Below are 22173 nucleotides of genomic sequence, written 5' to 3'. Positions count from 1 at the left end.
TTGTATTTTTTGTAAACTTTATTTTGAAAAATCAAAAGACTGCTAATATCATTAATATATATATATTGATACACTTAACGGCCAGTTGTTTCTGTTCAGTTGGAATCGTGATTCTTGTACAACGTTTTGAAGTCTGCAGTTAATCTATTCAAACCTTAGGACAACAAAAGTGACCAAACCAATGGAGACGTTTCTCTAAGCCACTCTGTCAAGCATTCAAAGACAATTTGAATTACCCCCCCCCAAAAAAACAAACAAAGTCCTTGCTTTTAATTGAAAAGAAAGACAACAAAAAAATACAACCTTTTGGTCGAGTTTCCTTCAATGCTTGTTTCTTTCAAATGTCCCAATTCCACCACTGAAGGTGGAAGGGAAACAGATAAAAAAAAATCTACAAAAACAGGTGAACGGTTATCGCAAAAAAATAACAGCCCAGTGCTCACATTTAGTCAGACGCTACACAGAAGCTGAACCCCCTCACTAACTGCACGTCAGCTCACATCACATGCTCCCCTTCTCTTCCACACACAAACAGGACCCACTCTGACCTTAAATACAGAGTTGATCAGAAGTAAATTGGAAAACAACTAAGTCGTGTAGAGCGTGTCATAACAGCAATGACTATAGACCCCCCCACAACAAAAATAACAGTTGTGTGAGCACATCACGGCCCCTCTTTCTGCACACCGACACCTCTACTCTATCACTGCAGATTATGTGTGTGGAGGGCACTAAGAGCGTGCTAGCTTGGGTTCGTGGGCCCTCAGTGTCCCCACAGCGTCCTTTACGGCATGGTAGATGATGTTCTTCACCTAGAGAACAGAGATCCCATCACAATTACAATTAATAACAATACGTTACTGATTGTTTAGCTGATTGATAATCAATTCAAACCTTCATTCCTTCTCACAGCAGTGACCTATACCTTTGTGGCGGCGTAGTTAGTGCTCTACTTTTGAGCAGAGCCTTGGTCAAAAGTAGTGCACTACATAGGCTACCATTCAGGAGGCAGACGAAGTGTACCTGGAGCTTGTCCTCGTGGTTGGAGTGTGTGGTGGACAGGTGTCTGAACTCCTGGGTCAGTCTGAAACAGTGCTTCACGTGCTCAGGAGACACAAAGTCCTCCGCCACCTTGATACAGCTGTACAGGTTATGGACCTGGGGGGACAGCCAGGAGACAAGAGGGGAGTGTGTGAAAAATGTGTTTTTGAAAGAGTGTGAGAGGTGTCGTGACAGAGAGAACGTGTGTGTGTGTGAGAAGCAAGTGTTTAAATATTATACAGCAAAAGGAAAACCACAAGTGTACCCTCTGTCCCCATGTAACCATTAAACAACCCAAAACGTCTCAATCAAACCTCCGCTGTTACGTCCAGTGTTTCCCCTAGTACCCACCTGGTGGGGAGCCCCGGCGGGAATGAAGACTGCGTCTCCCAGGAACTGTACGATAGCCCAGCCCTGCACACCATACTCCTCATACAGCCTCCTGCGCAGCACCCCATCCAGGTACCAGCTCTGGTCGTGGATAGGGTCATGGTCCGGCGGGTTCTCCTGGCCCTGCTCCTCGCCCACCTGACACAGAGAGGGGGGGGGGGGGGGGGGGGGGGGGGGGGGGCGCTAATGGTAAAGCATAGTGACACTAATGGTAAAGGATATTATAAACTGGGTGGTTCGAACCCTGAATGGAGATTGGTTGACAGCAGTGGTATATCAGAACGTATACCACAGGTATGACAAAACATATTTTTACTGCTCTAATTACATTGGTAACCAGTTTATAATAGCAATAAGGCACCTTGGGTGTTTGGAATATATGCCCTTAGCCGTTGTATATTGGCCATATATCACATCTCTTCGGGCCTTATTGCTTAAGTAACATGCTATGGTATATCAGAGAGACAATGTGTATCCTAAATGGCACCCTATTCCCTATATCAGGGCTCTCCAACCATCCTGTAGGTTCACACTAACCCTGTTCCTGTAGAGCTAGCCTCCTGTAGGTTTATACTCCAACCCTGTTCCTGGAGTTACCCTACTGTAGGTTTATATTCCAACCCTGTTCCTGGAGAGTTACCCTACTGTAGGTTTATACTCCAACCCTGTTCCTGGAGAGTTACCCTACTGTAGGTTTATACTCCAACCCTGTTCCTGGAGAGTACCGTACTGTAGGTTTATACTCCAACCCTCTTCCTAGAGACTTACCCTACTGTAGGTTTATACTAAAATCACATTTCTCATGGGAACAGTAGAACTACAAAAAAAAGCCAAGCAACCATTATAGTTTCTTCCCTGACAATTTCCCAGATATAATGCATTGCCTGAAAATGAACGTGCAGATATACATTACAATGAATGTGGTGACGGTGAAGCCTGACCTTGCGGAGAAGCTCGCGGATCTTCTCGGCGTCCTTGGCAGAGTAGATGTGCCAGAGCGCCCCGGGCTTCTCCTTGGCCTCATACACCCTCCTCTTGGTCATCTCATCCACGTCACCCTCCTCGATGGTGGTCATCACCTCTGCAGGACCAAACAGACAACAGGGATGAGCAAACACGTGCAGTCACCGAGTGAGCATGAACTCTTAGGGAAGGATGGGGGAAAGAAGAACACTAGGAGGACAGGAGAGAAAACACTACACATTCTAACTTGGAGGAGTAGTGCTGCTTCACTATGTCAGAATCATGAGGTGCCATCTCAAACGGACACTCTATTCCCCCGAATAGTACCCCATTTTGATCATAACAGTATGTGGCCCTGGTCAAAAGTAGTGCAGCACATGGGAAATAGGGTGTCATTCAAAATGCAGCCGAGGTTAAGTGACGAGTCATCATCCAGAATCAGATGGACACTGAGCTGGCAGGGGAACTGTACCCTCCTTGCTATGCCATTTGAGACACAGAGTTGCTTATTTATTACTAATAAAGAAAACATTCAGATGGCTAATGAGGAACGTGACTAAAACATTACACTAGTGGAGCTACATGTATTATTCACTTTCTGGTCACTTGGACAAATGACCCCCAGAGCCATAGAACAAGTTGCCTGCATGTGCGTGCAAGGGAGAGACGGGCGGGACTAAATGCGTGCGCGGGCGGGACTAAATGCGGGCACAACTAAAATGCGGGCGCAGGTGGGACTAAATGCGTGTGAGTTTATTTGCTCAGACTTTCCTCCAGGCTAGGCATCTCTAGATGCCCATCTCCAACAGTCAAAGCCAGAACACCAGTCACCCCAGACAACAGAATATGCAAAACGTGAAAAAACTACTAGCGTCTACCAGCGTAAAAAACTACCAGTGTAAAACATTAACAATAATAAGTTGTGTTTAAAGGTTTTAAACAGTTTGACTCTGGCTATCTGAGGGTTAATGAAGATCTACACAGGGTAGAAGACCACAGAAAGACCCAACTCAGACCACAGATAAATCACAAAGGCTTTTAAATGGATGCACCCCTGTAGTATTCTGGCCCCGACCCCATGTGGGAAAGGACATGGGGGAGTTGAGGAAGAGAGAAAAGGGGGATGTTAGTCAAGAAGGCCATGCTAAGGAGGTGATAACGTTATAAAATTGCACAGACCTTTACATCCAGCGATATCCATCTCTGTGAACAAGAAATGTTCACACAATCAACATGTGAGACCCATGGGAGGGTCTTTCCACCAGAATCCTGTCCATTGATGCATGGGGGGCAACTCACATTGGGCTAGTCAGAGGCCTCCAGTGATATAGTTCAGAGTCCGTATCCACAAAGCATCTCAGAGTACGACTGCCGATTTAGGATCAGTTTAGCCTTTTAGATCATAATGAATGAGATTATATAGATCAGCACACCGGAGATGCTTTGTGGATACAGGCACAGGGTGGGAAACCTGGGAGGCTACAGGAGTGACTGACGACAGGCTAAAATGGAACATTTACACCATTGTTCTGTCTCAATGCGACAGTACAGTATTTGATCTTGGTCAACCTACCGACATTCCTTTAGAATAGTTGGGAGCACCTCAAACACAATTATACATGACTGGTTTTAATATTATTCAAAATATTTTCAGTTTATTTTGGGCCTTTTTCCCCCAATTTCTTTTACACTTTCTTTAGATGTAAGGCATTTAAACCTGTCATGACTATCCAAGGACAAAGATCCAAGGACAACGTTAACGTACCATACAAAAAAATCGCGATCATTAATGACTGTTGCTGGATGGAGGTGCTGATGTCCGTATGTGAGTAGCAGTGTGATATAGCGGTTTGATATTGAAATGCACTTAGTGCGAAATGGACACTTGTGCTAAATTGCTAGCCATGCTAACGGTTACATTGTATAGTGCAACGTACGTCAATGCTGTAATGTGTCAGCTGTGTGAATATATGTTCTACCTCACTGTGAGAGAGTGTGTTGGTCCTACTCACCCTTGACGTGGTCTCCCTCTCCCTCAGGGATGCCCACGTACACCATAACGTTGACGGCATCAGACACGTCCAGATGCAGGTTGGTGGTGCCAACACTCCGGTCTTCTGTCTCCATCAGACCTGAGAGGGAGGAAGATAGGACAAAGCCGGATGATAGTAGCGAGAAAGGGAACGAGATGGGAGATGGGGGGGGGGGGGGGGGGGGGGGGGGGTAGTGATAAATGGAAAGAGAGAGACCAAAATCAGAGATGCTGCCATTGGAGCTATTGCTAACTAGCTATCTATTGACCAGCTATGGGATCCCAGTGTTAGTATGTAGGGTTTCTCTCACCATAAGCATTGTACATCTTAGGCCCCAGATCTGGCCTGACAAAGAAGTTGGGCAGGCGGGAGGCCAGGTTCAGACGGCCGTCTCTCTTGGTGTACTCTGGGAGGGGGAGGTTGTCCATTAAGTCATCAAACCGTGTGGGCATCATGTCTCTGAAGTCTTCTCCAGGAGGCCAGTCCTTCAGCTTCAAAACCATGGGCTGACCATCACTACCCTTCAGACGCTCTGGAAAGAGAGAGAAATGAGTCAGTGATTGAGTGAGTGAATAAATGGATGAACGAATGAATGATCCTGCTACTTACTGGAGATGATCTGGAAGCCGTCCCAGAAGTCTCGAACCTTGACGTCAGAGATGATGGCACAGTTCCGACAGTTGACCAGATCAACATCCTGGTCCCCAAACTCCTCGCTGAAGGCCTCAGGCCGCCACAGAGCCCCCTTGAGACGCTTATGGATACCAGACACCAGCACCGGCTGGGGAGGAGGGGGGGAAAGGGTTCAAACAATCAACTTCTCTCACACTGCACATCCTCCTCTTCCAAACCTCTCCCCAAATAATCTATTACATGGCATGACGTAACAATGTACATATTGCCAAAGTGCGTCTCTTTCGCTCTCTGAAAAAAAAATAAACTCCATACACACAAAAAGCTTCTCTCTCATTTTGTGCACAAATTTGATTACATCCCTGTTAGTGAGCATTTCTCATTTTGCCAAGATAATCCATCCACCTAACAGGTGTGGCATATCAAGAAGATGATTAAACAGCATGATCATTACACAGGTGCACCTTGTGCTGAGGACAATAAAATGCCACTTTAAAATGTGCAGTTTTGTCACAGAACACAATGCCACCGATTTCTCAAGTTTTGAAGAAGCATCCAATTGGCATGCAGACTGCAGGAATGTCCACCAGAGCTGTTGCCAGAAAACCTAAAATATTCATTTCTCTACCATAAGCTGCCTCTAACGTCGTTTTAGAGAATTTGGAATGCTCGTTGTCCTCACAAGGTTCTTGGCCAGACTACGTTTCGGCTTCGTAATCGACTTCAGAGGGCAAATGCTTCACATCGATGGCCACTGGCATGCTGGAAAGTGTGGTCTTCACGGATGAATCCCGGTTTTAATTGTACCATGGCATTTATGGGGACATGTATGGCGTTATATGGGTGAGAGGTTTGCTGATTTCAATGCTGTGAACAGAGTGGGGTTATGATATGGGCAGGCATAAGTTATGGACAGCGAACACAAATGCATTTTATCGATGGCAATTTGAATGAACAGAGATGAGATCTTGAGGCCCTTCATCCGCCACCATTACCTCATGTTTCAGCATGATAATGCACGGCCCCATGTCGCAAGGATCTGTACACAATACCTGGAAGCTGACAATGTCCCATAAATCAATTGAGCATGTACCACAGTGTGTTCCAGTTCCCACCAATATCCAGAAATTCCAGACAGCCATTGAAGAGGAGTGGGACAGCATTCCACAGGCCACAAATCAACAGCCTGATCAACTTTGCGAAAGGAGATGTGTCACACTGCATGAGGTAGCATGACACTACCACATATTACTCACACCACCACCATCAATACTACTACCGCCCCATATGACTCACACCATCACTACTACTACATATTACTCAACACCATCACTACTACCACCACATATTACACATACACACCACATATCACTCATACATATTCGTAGTAAATCCATAGATTAGGGCCTAATGAATTTATTTAAATTTACTGAGTTCCTTATAGGAACTGTAATGTTAAATGTTGCATGTTGCGTTTACAGTGTATTCAGAAAGTATTGAGACCCTGTGACTTGAATCTCAAATTTTAACTAATGCTCTTGTTTCTTGGCCCAAGCAAGTCTCTTCTTATTATTGGTGTCCTTTAGTAGTGGTTTGATCCTGAAGGCCTGATTCACACAGTCTCCTCTGAACAGTTGATGTTGAGATGTGTCTGTTACTTGAACTCTGAAGCATTTATTTGGCCTGTAATTTCTGAGGCTGGTAACTCTAGTGAACTTATCCTCTGCAGCAGAAGTAACTCTGGTTCTTTCTTTCCTGTGGAGGTCTCATGAGAGACACTTTCATCATAGCGCTTGAAGGTTTTTGCAACTGCATTTGACATTTTACGAATTGATTGACCTTCATGTCTTAAAGTAATGATGGACTGTCATTTCTCTTTGCTTATTTGAGCTTTTCTTGCCATAATATGGAATTGGTATTTTACCAAATAGGGCTATCTTTTGTATACCACCGCTACCTTGTCACCACACAACTGATTGGCTCAAACGCATTAAGAAGGAAAGAAATTCCACAAATTAACTTTTAACAAGGCACACCTGTTAATTCGAATCCAGGTGACTACCTCATGAAGCTGGTTGAGAGAATGCCAAGCGTGTGCAAAGCTGTCATCAAGGCAAAGGGTGGATACTTTGAAGAATCTCAAATGTTAAATAAAATATATTTTATTGAACACTTTTTTGGTTACTACATGATTCCATGTGTTATTTCATAGTTTTGATGTCTTCACTATTGTTCTACAATGTAGGGGGAAAAAATATTATTATTTTTTTAACTTGAATGACTAGGTCTCTAAACTTTTGACTGGTACTGTATGCCACTCTGTTCTTCTGAAATAGACCACATTTTCTTCATGTCATGCTTCTTCAGACCTGCCTAAAATAAATGGATTTATTACATTACATGGATTTTAAAATGTAGATGTTCCAACTGTCTACAACAGTGGCTTGTAGGCTATGTGGAAGCCAGGAGATGCTATGTGTTAGTTAATTAAATGTCAATTACCGTGAGACCGACAGTTATTTGCTTGACAATCACCTGCTCATTTAATACGGTGGCCCTACTGACACCACCATATTAAATCACACCACCATATTACTCACACCATATTATGGATGCACGATATATCAGTGAGCATATCAGAATTGGCAGATATTAACTAAAAATGCAAACATCGGTATAGGCCCGATGTCTAGTTTAACGCCAATGTGCAAAACTGATGTCAAAGCTGACGTGCATACCTATATAACACAGATAGATGAGAACATGTTTGTATATAACGTAGGTGCAAGACGTAATGACGCCACGTAAAATGTTGAGCTACACGTACAACACCGCATTCCTAACCTAGCCCACAATGTCTGCAGTGTGCCTCGAGCAGTCAACAAGTCAAGCAGTCATTTGAAAGAGTCAGGAAATTTCAGCGAGAGAACTCACAGGCGAAATCCATTAACGGCAAGATAATGGAATTCATTGCCCTTGACAATCAACTATTCTCTATCGTGGGTGATGTTGGCTTTCGCCGACTGGTGGAGCACCGGTACACTTTATTTGGTACTATTTTTCAGATGTTGCCCTACTGGAGTTAAACAGTAATAGCATCACTGCTATTAGCTTCACGACTGACATTTGGACCAGCGATATCAGCCCCATGAGCATGCCAAGTCTGACAGCACAGTGGGTCGACGAGGATTTCGTACTGAGGAAAGCCGTATTACATGCTCATGAATATGCTGGTTGTCATACCGTGGCTGCCATTTCAATGGCATTTGAGAACATGTTTGAAACATGAACACACTCCTAGCTCCATTCAAACAACTGACTCGAGAAATAAGCTCTTCAACTGCGCCTGCAGCAGACGTGATACCCGCTGTCATGGCATTGAAACTCCTGCTCAACAAAACTGGCAGGGGTGTAAACAAATGTGCACAACATTTAAGATAAGCTTCATGTGCATATGGAACATTTCTGGTATCTTTTCTTACAACTCATGAAACATGGGACAAACACTTTACATGTTAATTTATATTTTTGTTCAGTGTAGTATTCGTATTCTAATTCCTAATTCTAATGCCACCGATTCTGTCAACAGTGGAGTGCACATGCCCGTTCTGACTTTGTCGATGCTAAGCTACCCAGTTCACTAGCAGCTAGTGTGCAATGTTAGTGCTGACTAGTTTCTATGGAGTGAAGATGGCCCCTATCCCCAACGAGGTGGAACTTGCCCTTGATAAGTTTGCCCCGGCAACAAACTGCTGTGAACAAGTGATTCGGGGGCATTCTCTCTTTACTGTGTCGCCCCAATGCTATGTACAAGGACTGCTACTTCGATGCAGACAAGAAACAGGGTTTAAGTGAAATGTTACATACACAGCTGGTCAAGATGAAAATGGACACAGTGACAGTGCCCACCGAGGAAAAGAGGCTACGGACAGACAGAGGTGAAACTTCACTGCTTGACATGTATGATGCAATGCTGGTTGAGAACGAAACTACTGAACAACAAGTAAGTGAAAGAAATATGTATTGATTATGTTTTACTGGTGATGGGGACATACACACTCGTTCAAAAGTTTGGGGTCACTTAGAAATGTACTTGTTTTTTAAAGAAACGCCCATTTTTGGTCCATTAAAATAACATCAAATTGATCAAAAATACACTGTAGACATTCTTAATGTTGTATATGACTATTGTAGCTGGAAACGGCATATTTTTAATGGAATATCTACATAGGCGTACAGAGGCCCATTATTGGCAACCATCACTCCTGTGTTCCAATGGCATGTTGCGTTAGCTAATCCAGGTTTATCATTTTAACGAGGCTAATTTATCATTAGAAAACCCTTTTGCAATTATGTTAGCACAGCTGAAAACTGTTGTTCTGATTAAAGAAGCAATAAAACTGGCCTTCTTTAGACTTATTGAGTATCTGGAGCATTTGTGGGTTCGATTACAGGCTCAAAATGGCCAGAAACAAAGAACTTACTTTTTGGTCAGTGTGTGTGTAACCTTTTTTTAAACTAGGCAAGTCAGTAAAGAACAAATTCTTATTTACAATGATGGCCTACCCCGGCCAAACCCAGACGACGCTGGGACAATTGTGTGCTGCCCTATGGGACTCCTAACACCGACCGGATGTGATACAGCCTGGATTCAAACCAGGGACTGTGGTGACGCCTCTTGCACTGAGATGCAGTTCCTTAGACTGCTGTGTCCATGTGTGTGTGTGTGTGTGTGTGTGTGTGTGTGTGTGTGTTAACTATTTAACTGTACTAGAATGCTAAATATCAGTTATCAGTATAATTGTTTTTGGCAAGGAAAATATTGGCAAGATATATATATATAATATATACAAAAATGTAATATCGGTGCATCACTACTACATATTACACACACCATATTACTACAATCTCTTCTCTACCCCCCCAGAAAGGTCTCTCTCACCTGGCCCTGTTTCCAGCACTCTCTGAAAATCTTCCAGTTGTTGGTGTTGGAGGGGTCCTGCAGGCAGAGCAGGCGTCCGTCACAGAGCCAGGAGTGGGAGGTGTGGGGGTCTAGCACGCTGAGGCCCATAACCCCGTCCCTACGGCCAACCCCGCCTAGCTCACTGCCGCCCTCCCCCAAACGACGGCCCTCCGCCTTCTTGGTCTCCACCACCGAGGCGATGATATGGTCCAGGAAGTTAGGCAGGCTGCCCTTCAACTTGTCCCCCTGATGGAGAAGGAGGGGTTAGACATGCAGTCTAGGGCCCTAGGGCTCTGGCCAAAATAGTGCACAATATAGGGCATAGGGTGCCATTTGGGACACAAACTAGAACTAGAAAGGTTCAAAGTGTAGATTCTATGAATTCTGGAATGGCCCTTTAATATGAGCATTCTGAATGATCTTAGTTACTGTGGTAAGCTGACAGACACTCACAGCTGCTGAGGTGGAGAAGACAGATGGGAAGGTTACTCCAGAGTCTCCGGGGCCCTGGGGGAGCCTCCCGGGTCCAGAGTTGAGAAGGTCTCGGAGGCTGGAGCCCTCTGGTTTGGGCTGGGTGTTGCTGGAGCCCAGCAGCAGGCTGTTGAACAGTTTAGGACTGGAGGAGGAAGACGAAGGCTTGGACAGGGCGCTGAACGAGTCCAGGCCGAAGGGAGAGCGTGTGTCCCGGCCCATCACAGAGCGCATCGACCCAGAATCTGGAGGGGTGGACAGGAGACAAGGTTAGAAGATGGTTAGATACCTCACAGATCCTCTCATATTAAACACATGTACAATAAATGTTGAGAGTACCATCCAGATTATGACGTAGTACAGAGAGATAAGATGTAGTCACCTTTAGTGTCCTCCACCTTGGCTTTTTGAGTGGCAAGGTCTGCCAACCAATGCAGGGCAGTGGAGTTTCCCTCACCTGTGGAGGGGCGAGGGTCTTTGGGGGTGGGGGTCTGGGCAGGGTTTGGGGGGGCACAGGTATGGTTGGCCCCGTTAGTATCAACCCCCCCTCCTCCCCCCTCTGATGACGTTGTGGTGGAAGTAGGCTCTGTTTTGACCACTGTCATCTCCGCCTCCTCTGGCTTAGGAGTGGTTGAACCCGCTGGACCCCCGCCACCTGTGATTGGTCCACTACCACTGCTCCCCGTGCTGGAAGAGACAGCAGACTGCTGGGACAGCAAAAAAGGAAATATTAGCATTATACTGTATTCTAATAAAGCCCCATGACAACCAACATGTAAAACAAGTGAGAACTATGTACAGTGCTTTTGGCAAGTATTCAGACCCCTTGACTTTTTCCACATTTTGTTACAGCCTTATTCTAAAATGTATTAAATTGTCTGAGGTCTTGTGCGCTCTGGAGCAGGTTTTCATCAAGGATCTCTGTACTTTGCTCCGTTCATCTTTCCTGACTAGTCTCCCAGTCCCTGCCGCTGAAAAACATCCCCACAGCATTATGCTACCATCACAATGCTTCACCATAGGGATGTTGCCAGGTTTCCTCCAGACGTGACTCTTAGCATTCAGGCCAAAGAGTTCAATGTTGGTTTCATCAGACCAGAGAATCTTGTTTCTCATGATCTGAGAGTCCCTCAAAGCGGGGTGTCATGTCTTTTACTGAGGAGTGGCTTCCGTCTGGCTATTCTTCTTGGTCACCTTCCTGACCAAAGCCATTCTCCTCTGATCGCTGAGTTTGGCCAGGCTGCCAGCTCTAAAAAGAGTCTTGGTGGTTCCAAACTTCTTCCATTTATGAATGATGGAGGCGACTGTGTTCTTGGGGACATTCAATGCTGCAGACATTTTTTGGTACCCATCCCCAGATCTGTGCCTTGACACAATCCTGTCTCGGTGCTCCACAGATAATTCCTTGACCTCATGGCTTGGTTTCTGCTCTGACATACACTGTCAACTGTGGGACCTTATATAGACAGGTGTGTGCCTTTCTAAATCATGTCCAATCAATTGAATGTACCACAGGTGGGCTCCAATCAAGTTGTAGAAACATCTCAAGGATGTTCAATGGAAACAGGATGCACCTGAGCTCAATTTCAAGTCTCAAAGCAAAGGGTCTGAATACTTATGTAAATAAAGTATGTTTTTTGTGTTTTATTTATAACTTTGCAAAAAATTCTAAAAACCTGTTTTCACTTTGTCATTATGGGAAATTGGGTGTAGATTGAGGAAAACATGTAATTAAATCTATTTTAGAATAAGTCTGTAACGTAACAAAATGTGGAAAAAGTAAAGGGGTCTGAATACTTTCCGAATGCGTTGTATAGATATAGAAATGTTAAATGTTTCACATATTCTGTCTCTTGGTACAACATTAGAAAACACAAAGATGCAGTACCTGTGAGATGCCATTGGGGGCGCTAGGGCGCACTAGGGGCCTGTGGTGTCGGCTGGTGCAGGGGCAGTTGGCCTTGATGCCCCATTTGCCCCTGGCTGAGTGCACCATATCCCCTATGTTATAGAGAGCTGAGGGAGAGAGAACAGAGAGAAGTCAACATGGGATGACTTAATGAGAAAGATACAACACATGTTGGATGTCAAGTTCGGGCTGGGAGTTTTTCCAGACAATGTGACCTGGGCCCGTGTCCACAAAGCATATTAGAGAAGGAATGCTGATCTAGGATCAGGTCCTCCCTGCCCATAATAATCTGATTCATAATGATCTAAAAAGGGAAAAACTGATCCTAAATCAGTAGTCTTATTCTAAAAACCACTTAAAGACCCCAAGCAGGAAAGACTCCAGGCCCTAGTTCAAAGCTCCTATAGTTATGATGATGTTACCTGTTCCAGGTATGATCTGTGTGGGCATGAGGTTCTGAGGCTCGTGTCTCTGGCCCTTTACACACTTCAACCAGGAGAACACCTCGTCATCAGGCCCCTCGTCCACCTCTGAGAGACAAAACATGTGATGGAAGATTCATTTATACACACACACTCCCTTTCAGCTCAATCTTTACTTCTTCAAAAACGTCATCACTGAAAGAAAGAGCAGTCCAGGCCAATCACTGTACGTAGTCGAACTGGACAATACCATGCCCCAGTCCATCCCTGTGTATGGAGTCACCATAGAGATCCTACAAGTTATAAAGACTCCAGGATGGAATTCTGACTCACCCTCCATAGGGCGGTTCCTGCGTTGCCGGTAGCAGTCCAGACACACCCCGAAGCCACACTTCCTGCAGACCCAGTGGATGTTGAAGACGGTGGTCTCACATACGTCACACATCTCCCTGACGCCGCGCACCGCACGCTTCCACGCCACTTTCTCTGTAGAAGAGGACAGACAGACACAGGGTAAACACAAGTCACCTTACTGAAACCAGTGCAAAACAGCAGGGATTTATTTATTAATGCACACTGTAGCAAAACACTTTGCAACGGAAAACGAGAGTTTCTATTGGACAAAAATCAGGTAGGTCCCTCCCCGTTTGCTTCCTAGTGAATCCACTGCAGCAGTGTGCCTACCCAGTCAGGTCAACCGTCACAGAGATCTTGGTTTGAACAATAAAGATGTGATGGGGAGAAAATAATGAGAAACACACACCAACATTAAAAATACATGGCTACACACACACACATACTAAACAAGTGTCAGACTACTCACGGTGTGGCTCAACCATCATCATGGCCTCCTTCTCAGACATGACGAGCTGACAGAACTGGTCTCCCACGTTGGCCAGGATGTACTTGGAGGTGTCCAGGTCCAGGCCCTCCTGTACGGATGGGGAGGGAAGCCACAGCCCCATGGCCATGGCATCACTCTGCTGGGGGCTCAGAAAGCCCTCCACACGCAGGATGCCCTTACGTGTGAATGCCAGCCTGGGTAGGGGGCAAAGGTTCAAAGTTAGATGAGTGCAGACGAGAGTGTAGGAAACGTTTGAGATGACGGTGGTTGATGAAATTACTGATATTCCTTATTGTAGCATTACATAGAAGAGGATACACCTCACAACCCATCTCTCATACACAAATGTACCTGCGGAAGTGGAAGAAGCGGCAGGCCACGTTGGGGTCGTCGTCGTCAGGCTCCTGCTCCCGGTACTTCCTGTAGCGCTCCATGCGACACTCGCGACACTTGTGGAGGTGGGGCGCCACGTTGATACAGGAACCGTCCTGCAGGAATGACTCTCCTGACTGCTTCAGACGACGCACCTTAGTCACGTCCTTCAGCACTGACTGGCCCACTGGATGACACAAAGTACCTTACATCATGAAGGGCTACAAAACCATGCAATGACAACCTATTCATGAGTGTAGGAAGAGGTAGTCCAAACAACAACTTTACCATCAATCTTGTTAAAAGGTAGACTCAGCGATATGACGTAGGTGCAGAAAGTAAACATCATAGTGTGTCAAATTCCACAACAACTAAGAGCGTTGAAGCGTGAGGCTCAACACCTCTGCTGTTTTGGTGCCATGCCTACCACTCTAAATGGCGTGTAGCGAACCCAGCGCACAGATACTGTGTGTGACTGAAGTCTTGCATCTCGCTCATCTCAATATCTGCGGTGCTGCTCGTGGCAACGTCGTTTCTCTGAGTCTACCTATTAACGTTTCATGATCCTGACCAAAATGGAATGAAATTGATGACTGACATGTTACACGCATGATGGAGAATCTCATTTACATACTGCGAATATCCTGAGGCTCCAGGTCTTACCTTTAAAGGGCTTGTTGCGTGGCCGGCTCTTGGCCACCCCGGGCCCTTTACCCTTCTGCAGCAGCATGGCTCCCTCCTTGACGGGCCCCGCGAGGCCCCCATGTGCATGGCCCCTCTCCAGACCCTCCTCTGTCTCACTTAGGTCCGACAGGTCGCTGTTGTCGCTGGAGTCAGAGTCACGTTTAGATGCCTGACCTCGCTCCTCCAGGGCAAACTTTTGGGCCTGGCCCTGGTCAAAAGGCATGGGTGCATTCTCACCACTCCCTCCAGCGACTGCACTCCCAAACATGGGGAAGCCCGAGGTGGAGCTGGGCCGGTCATCCAGAGAACCACCCTCAGCTGAAGAGCCCTGATCTGCTGTGGAGGAACCCTCCTTGGGCTTGGAGGAGGTGACTGACTGGGGCCTCTGGGTGAAGCCAGGGGCTGGGGAGGAAGAACTGGAGGCAGCGGCAGCTGAGAGGGAGGCGAAGGGGGAAGACAGAATGCCCTTGGGCAGCTCGACCATGGTGAACAGGTTGGATTTGCTCTCCGAGGCCGAAGAAGGGCCCAGGGTCTCAGGCTCCAGAGGGGCTGGTTTGCCACTGAAGGGACTGTGGGAGAGCTTCTCCCCGTAGGCCAGGAAGGGGTTGGAGGGCTCCTTGGAGCCCTGGAGGAACAGGTTCTGGTGGCTGTCTGTCTTGGTGCCGAAGCCGCCCACCGCGGCACCGTTAGTGCCACTCCTGTTGTTAGCACCACCCAGAGCTCCAGAGGCCAGAGCCAGTGGAGTGTCCATCGCCCCCATGCCCAGACCAGAGCACCTCATCCCCCCAGAACCACTGCTGAAGGAAGGTGAGAGTTTGTCCCCTGCAAAATGCTTGTTGAGCACTCCGTTGCCTGCCGACTGGGTCTCAGGCACTTTGGATTGCTCTTTGAGAAGAGCTGTAGCTGAGCTAAACAGGCCAGCTGATGCCGGGGCCAGGACAGAGGGCTTGAACAGGCTAGGAGGCTTCTTACTCAAGCTCTCTGACACTGCTGTGAAGTAATTGGTGTCCTTAGACTGGCTCTGACCCAGAGTCTGGTTCTGGTTAGGACCACCAGGGTTCTGGCCAGTCTTCTGACCAGTCATACACTGGAAGAATAAGTTCTGGTCTTGCTGCTGCGGTTGGGCCTTGTTGTTCTTGGTGCCTCCAAAGGCAAATCCAAAGGGTCTAGAGGATTCCTGGGAGGCTGACGGTGTGTTGGAGGAAGCGCTGGTCTTGGAGCTCACCTCTCCGAACACAGAAGCCCCAGCAGGCTTGGACTGGGGAAGCCGGAACCCAGCCGCAGCCAGGATGGGAGTCTTAGAGCCCTGAAGAGCAGGAGGAAGAAATACAGGATATTACTGACAGAACAATGATGGTTAGTAATTACTATGTAAGGTATAAGACCAAGGTCATGTAAAGTGTTACTAACTCACCTCCGACTGGTTGGTTGTTCCTTTCCAGACAGGGGGTTTGGGGCTGAAGCCAAGGGAGGCAGAGAGCGCCATGCTGGGGGCACTGGCTTGAGATGGGGATGAGATGGTCACCGGGCCTGGGGAGACTAGGGCAGCCATCTTGGGGTTGGTAGACTGGGATGGCTCTTCTCTCTCTAGGGTGGGTCCTGCCGGGGAGGGTTTTGGGGCCAGAGCTCCAGGGACCAGGCTGGGCATCTGGCCCAGAGAGGGGAAGGAAGTGTTGGAGAAGGGGGAGGGGGCTTGTTTGAGGGGGGGTGGAATGGGGGTGGCTGTGGTGGTGGAGTCAGCAGACCCCTGTCTGTCTTGTGTGGAGAGGGCACGTCCGTTCTCTTTGGTGTAGCGAGGCGGAGTGTTTGATTGGTCCATCTGGGAGGAAGTGCTGTTCGGGGAGGCGTAAACCTGTGTGACTTCGGAGGAACTGCTGTTCACTCTGCGTCCTCCTCCTGCTAACTCTGCTCCCCATGTCACCATCCCCTCTTCAGAGGCCTTGGTGGAGCCGCTCCCGTTCTGTCCATCCGCTGCTCCCTCTCCCGAACCCTTAAAGCGCTTCAGGGTCATGTCCTCCTCGCCCTCCGAGGCTGTCCTCCGTCTACGGCCGCTCTCGCCCTTCCCTCCGTCACTCTCCTTCCTCCGTCGAGCATTCTTCCCTTTCTAACCGAGGAGAGGAAGAGATCAATGTAAAGGAATTAGATAAGGGTGTGCAGAACAATTACCCAAGTCAACCAAAAAATGAAATCCTTTAAAACAAAAGCAAGATGGGAGGAATAGGACATTATACTTCATCCAACTTACCTCATCAAAGTGATCTTCAGCCAGCATCACGTGTATTACCCGGGGATCCACCACCTGAGTCTCCTCTCCCTAGAACACCACATCTGTTACATTAACAACACGTAGCTAACTACTATCAACACATCTGTTACTAACAGCACGTAGCCAACTACTATCAACACATCTGTTACTAACAGCACGTAGCTAACTACTATCAACACATATGTTACTAACAGCACATAGCTAACTACTATTGGCACATTAACAACACGTAGCTAACTACTATCAACACATTGTTACATTAACAACACGTAGCTAACTACTATTGGCACATTAACAACACATTAACTATCAACACATCTGGGACATTAACACATAACCAAAACGGTCAACACATCTGGGACATTAACACATAACCAAAACGATCAACACATCTGGGACATTACCACATAACCAAAACGATCAACACATCTGGCACATTAACACATAACCAAAACGATCAACACATCTGGCACATTAACAACACGTCCAAAGAGGTAATGGTAAAAGCACATCCAGACAGTGTGTGTGTGTGTGTGTGTACCTGGTCCATGGTGATCTCCATGATGTGTGATTTGGGGTCGTGCCGAGAGACCAGGCCCAGGGCCCAGTGCTCCTCAAACTCACACTGGTACACCTGAACCTTCCGGCCCTGGACGGTGTAGGAGCCTGGAGACACACCAGCAGGACAAGGGTTAAAGACTCCTACACCTAGAGCAGTGTGCCAGAAGGGTATTATGGTGGGACTGAAAAGTGGGAAGAGAGAACAATACTGAGGAGTAGAGGCTAGCAAAGCCCAGTATTGAAGAGTTAGAGGCTAGCATAGCCCAGTATTGAAGAGTAGAGGCTAGCATAGCCCAGTATTGAAGAGTAGAGGCTAGCATAGCCCAGTATTGAAGAGTTAGAGGCTAGCATAGCCCAGTATTGAAGAGTTAGAGGCTAGCATAGCCCAGTATTGAAGAGTTAGAGGCTAGCATAGCCCAGTATTGAAGAGTTAGAGGCTAGCATAGCCCAGTATTGAAGAGTTAGAGGCTAGCATAGCCCAGTATTGAAGAGTTAGAGGCTAGCAAAGCCCAGTATTGAAGAGTTAGAGGCTAGCAAAGAACCGTATTGAGGAGTTAGAGGCTAGCATAGCCCAGTATTGAAGAGTAGAGGCTAGCATAGCCCAGTATTGAAGAGTAGAGGCTAGCAAAGCCCAGTATTGAAGAGTAGAGGCTAGCATAGAACCGTATTGAGGAGTGCAGTGTAGGAGAACATGGGTGAGCATGAAAGCAGGAGGAAAGTCAAAGTGCACCATACACAGGTCATTCATTGTACAATAGGTTTCTAGTCATTCCATAGTCTAATAGTCTCACCCTTCCTGAGGATCTCCTGCAGCTCAAAGTCACTGTGCCAGCTGGAAACTGCAGCCTGCAGAGAAGGCTGCTCCAGCAGGAGAGAGTGCCTCACGTCTTTCGCTGCCTACAAAGGTAAAGACCATGACACAAGACCATGACACACAGTGATAACACACTCATAGTATATAATACACACATCCGATGAACACGACTTTGAGCAATGTAAGCCCACCTCAAATCTCTGGAGTGAATTCCCATCAGGGAGGAAGTCCAGGGTTCTGCTCCCAAAGAACTCCACTGGGACCAGGGAACCCAGACCCACACGGTCCACTAGACACCGGAACACCTAGCAGGGGAAGAGGAACATTGCTAGGACCGGAGCCACTACATTTGAAGGGTGAGATATTATATAACATTCCCATCTGGTGTAAATGGTGGAGTGGCTGGAGAATGAGTGTTTGATATTTCTAATGATATTATCATCTGGCAAACCATGAAAGGGTCCATGTTGAACTGTACGATAGAAAAGAGTAGCAGGTTGGTGTGTGTGTTGTCTTCCTCTTGTGTAAATCTAACAGGACCTAAAGACATCCCCTGCTAGGACCATTGCATTTCCACCAGCTGGTCTGGCCTCACTTCAAGGTGCAGGTGTGCCTTAGGGAGCCAGCAAGGTATGTGTGAGAGGAGAGAGCATACATATTACATACACCCTCTGTGAACTAACCATGACTCAATACCCTTCCCCACCAGGGGAATTCACCTGAATCTGTCCAATAGAAACAGTAGTTTTGGTGTTTCATCTCTGGTTTGGACAAATTACAATTTCGCAGGTGTTAGCATATTTCAAAAGGAGAGGGGACATACGGCCCATAAAAGTGCAAAGAGAGACATGAGCTCCTCATTCTCTTAACATGTTTGGACCCAGAATTGAAATTCGACCAGCTGACCCATTATGTGAGTCTTTATTTCTGGGTTAACTGAGAATTAAGGTTTACCAAACCCTGTTGTGGCGATGACATGATGAGCTAAGCAACCGATCTGGCCCTGGACCAGTTACCATCAGCATGATCTGGGGTGTATTCACTAGAGAACACTGTGGCAAAAAATGCGCAAAGAAAACAATAGTTTGTCTTACCCTGCACATCCTATTCATTCCTGACTGATTCTCTCAGTTTACACCCAGAATCTTTCCAGGAGAGATTAGGTCAACCCTAACCCAGAGAGGTTGCTACTCACCAGAGCTGGCCAGGCTATCCCAGAGGTTACTCCAGCTGCAGGGTGGTTCTGGTTGGGCTGACTGCAGTTAGCCCAGACAATGGCACTCTCTACCAGTACAGCTCTCACCTCCTCCCCGTACACCTGTACCCAGGAGCGCCTGCGCCACGCACAGTCCTCAAACTCCACAAACACCTACAGGACGGGGGAGAAAATGGAGGGGAAAAACGGTGGGAGAGTGGTGCCGTTTCTGTTAGACTAGCTATATTAACTTAGGCTAGGTTCAGAGGCCATTTTCAAAAGAGCAGAGGTAAGACAAAGACAGTGTTTGGTTAATGGGAAAACAGAAGCCAAAGGCAGGCAGGCTACAGACAGACAGCAGGACAGGCCTTGGTAGGTTCATAGTCATTAGAGCCCAGGCAGCACTGGCTCACAAACATAGCCCATCTACTCCTCCAAGTCTAAGCAAGGCCTTCTCTATCAGGAAGACAGGTCAATCATTACAAATAGGCTTGTCAATTCCAAACCAGTCTCCCTTTCTCATTAACCCCTCATGTCAATTAGTAGTCTAGAGCAACTTTATGAATGAGGATTACAATGTAACAATGGATTGCATTTATATGGGTTAATGCTTTACTCAAGGGGCAATATATAGTTGTAAACAAAAGCCCATTTAAAATGTGTAACTTGCTGACTCACTCTGCATACAAAGCCAAACAGTACAGCCTATTAGATTGTAATTGTGTGTATCTGTGAGAGGATTAACAACTGCTGTGCCTTGAAGAGTGCCCTCCTACCAAAACCTGAGAAGCTGCAGAGAATACTTGGTGTTTATTATGATGATCGATACAAACAGAGGCTAGTCCATGCAAAAACAAAAACACATTTACAGCCAGTTACATCAACCAGCCCACCCCATAGACAGTAGACACATAACAGAAACAAGAACAAGAGCTGGGGCTGAGTTGAGAGCATTGAGGTGTCGGTGGCAACCATCTGCTACATATCACCAAACAATATCTAGCCTGCATTTGGTTATTTAAAGCATGCAAACCTATTAGACTGACATTAACATTTTAATGAGGCTATGGCACATCATTTTAAATTCTGGATACTATGCTAAAGTTGGTTAGCTAGCTAACAAGTTGGGAACAAAATATGTCAAAGGCCCAAAATCATCGGGATAAATTATGGAGGCCGCTACTATCAGGCAAACGAAACACAGCGGCCCCCATTGACTATATTTTTGTAGGTAAAATCATTTGGCTAGATAATACCAGCAAAGCACAGACAACCGTCGACATTTGTATTATTCTGCTTAAATCAGTTTCGTTAAATACGTAGTCAGGTTATTAGCTTGTTAGGTAACGTCAGCTGTCTTTATTCACATGTAAACACTGACCGTCAGCCCCGCAGCTGCTGTTGTTGTCGCCTCTCCTCCGCTCACCTCTACCCCTGGGCTGGCCAAACCTATGACGCTGACAGCCCGGACGGTCCCCCGGAGCCAGTCGCGAGTCCAAGTGGACTGATCCGCTTCGGGTCCGGCTGCGGACCTGCCATCGTTGAGGAGCAGTAGAAGTCGCTTCCCAATCAGTTCAAGAGAGTCCCCCATATTTAACTAGCCACCATGAATTGAAATATCAACTTCCTTCGCTGTATTTCTGCTGAGAACTCCGATGCCCTTAGCTAACTAGCCAGGTTATATCCGCCTATGTGACAGATTTAAGCCTCAACTACCGCAACTTTGCTGCATGCGCGGCGGATCAAATCACGCCACAAATAGAGAAGTACTGAGATGTTATTGTCCTCAAAGCTACTGTCCCGCTCTATCCGCCATTGAGGCTCTCAACAATCAAACGCACTCCTCGTACTAGGCTCCACTGCGGCGATAGCAAGCGTGTGAAATGCGACAGCGACTCATGCTGGTTCATATCAGGCACTACACATAACCTGTTTCATCTGGAATGCCAAGTAAAATGCTGCGTTCACATCGCCAGCCCAATTGTGATATTTTTTTCAATAATTGGTATTTTGACCAATCAGATCAGCTCTAAAAAAGAGCTGATGCGTAAAATATAATGTGATTGGTCAAATGACCAATTAGTGGGAAAAAAGCGCCGAAGTTTGCTGCCTGTATAAACACAGCCAACGTGTCTGGATATCTGGTGAGAAAAATGTTCTTTTAGCCTAAAACGTAAATCCAAGGATTTTTTTTTCCTGACCAAAATTACTTCTGTCTGGACACAACAGAGATGTGGTATACTCTGTACAAAGCAGTGTTTAGAAGCAGTAATTTTTTACCTTTTGCTCAACCTTAACCCACAAACTGCAAATCTGTCAATTTGTTTCACAGTCTATCACATGCATTTTAGTGTGGAGTTTTACCAGTTGGCCTATTCCCCCTTGAGACTGAAAAGATTTGGCATGGGTCCTCAGATCCTCAAAAAGTTCTACAGCTGCACCATCGAGAGTATACTGACTGGTTGCATCATCGCCTGGTATGGCAACTGCTCGGCTTCCGACCGCAAGGTACTACAGAGGCTAGTGCATACGGTCCAGTACTGGGGCCAAGCTTCCTGCCACCCAGGACCTCTATATCAGGCGATGTCAGAGGAAAGCCCTAAAAATTGCCA

General features: G+C 46.6%; 1 protein-coding gene across 5 annotated transcripts; it reads right to left on the bottom strand.

Moving 5' to 3' along the window:
- On the bottom strand, positions 1 to 21448 carry LOC129827833 (lysine-specific demethylase 3B-like). 5 transcript variants are annotated; one of them, XM_055889053.1, is made up of 24 exons: positions 20943 to 21448; positions 19562 to 19735; positions 18558 to 18671; positions 18344 to 18449; positions 17533 to 17657; positions 16971 to 17039; positions 16140 to 16829; positions 14705 to 16031; positions 14021 to 14228; positions 13649 to 13863; positions 13159 to 13311; positions 12826 to 12933; positions 12383 to 12510; positions 10877 to 11201; positions 10477 to 10739; positions 10003 to 10269; positions 5037 to 5208; positions 4738 to 4959; positions 4407 to 4526; positions 3574 to 3597; positions 2373 to 2512; positions 1393 to 1569; positions 1024 to 1158; positions 1 to 812 (listed from the first exon to the last, which is right to left on the bottom strand). In XM_055889053.1, exons 1-24 carry the CDS (start codon positions 21150 to 21152, stop codon positions 732 to 734), a joined length of 5553 nt encoding a protein of 1850 aa, XP_055745028.1. In that variant the 5' UTR covers positions 21153 to 21448; the 3' UTR covers positions 1 to 731. The 5 variants fall into 5 exon arrangements, with proteins under 5 accessions (XP_055745028.1, XP_055745033.1, XP_055745030.1 ...); XM_055889058.1 differs by having other exon boundaries at positions 10952 to 11201; XM_055889055.1 differs by having other exon boundaries at positions 10877 to 11198.
- Positions 21449 to 22173: the final 725 nt, after the last annotated feature.

This window comes from Salvelinus fontinalis, chromosome 29, assembly GCF_029448725.1.
Source record: "Salvelinus fontinalis isolate EN_2023a chromosome 29, ASM2944872v1, whole genome shotgun sequence".
Classification (NCBI taxonomy): domain Eukaryota; kingdom Metazoa; phylum Chordata; class Actinopteri; order Salmoniformes; family Salmonidae; genus Salvelinus; species Salvelinus fontinalis.
The sequence above is the reverse complement of the archived record's forward strand: the minus strand, read 5'-3'. Positions and strand labels throughout refer to the sequence as shown.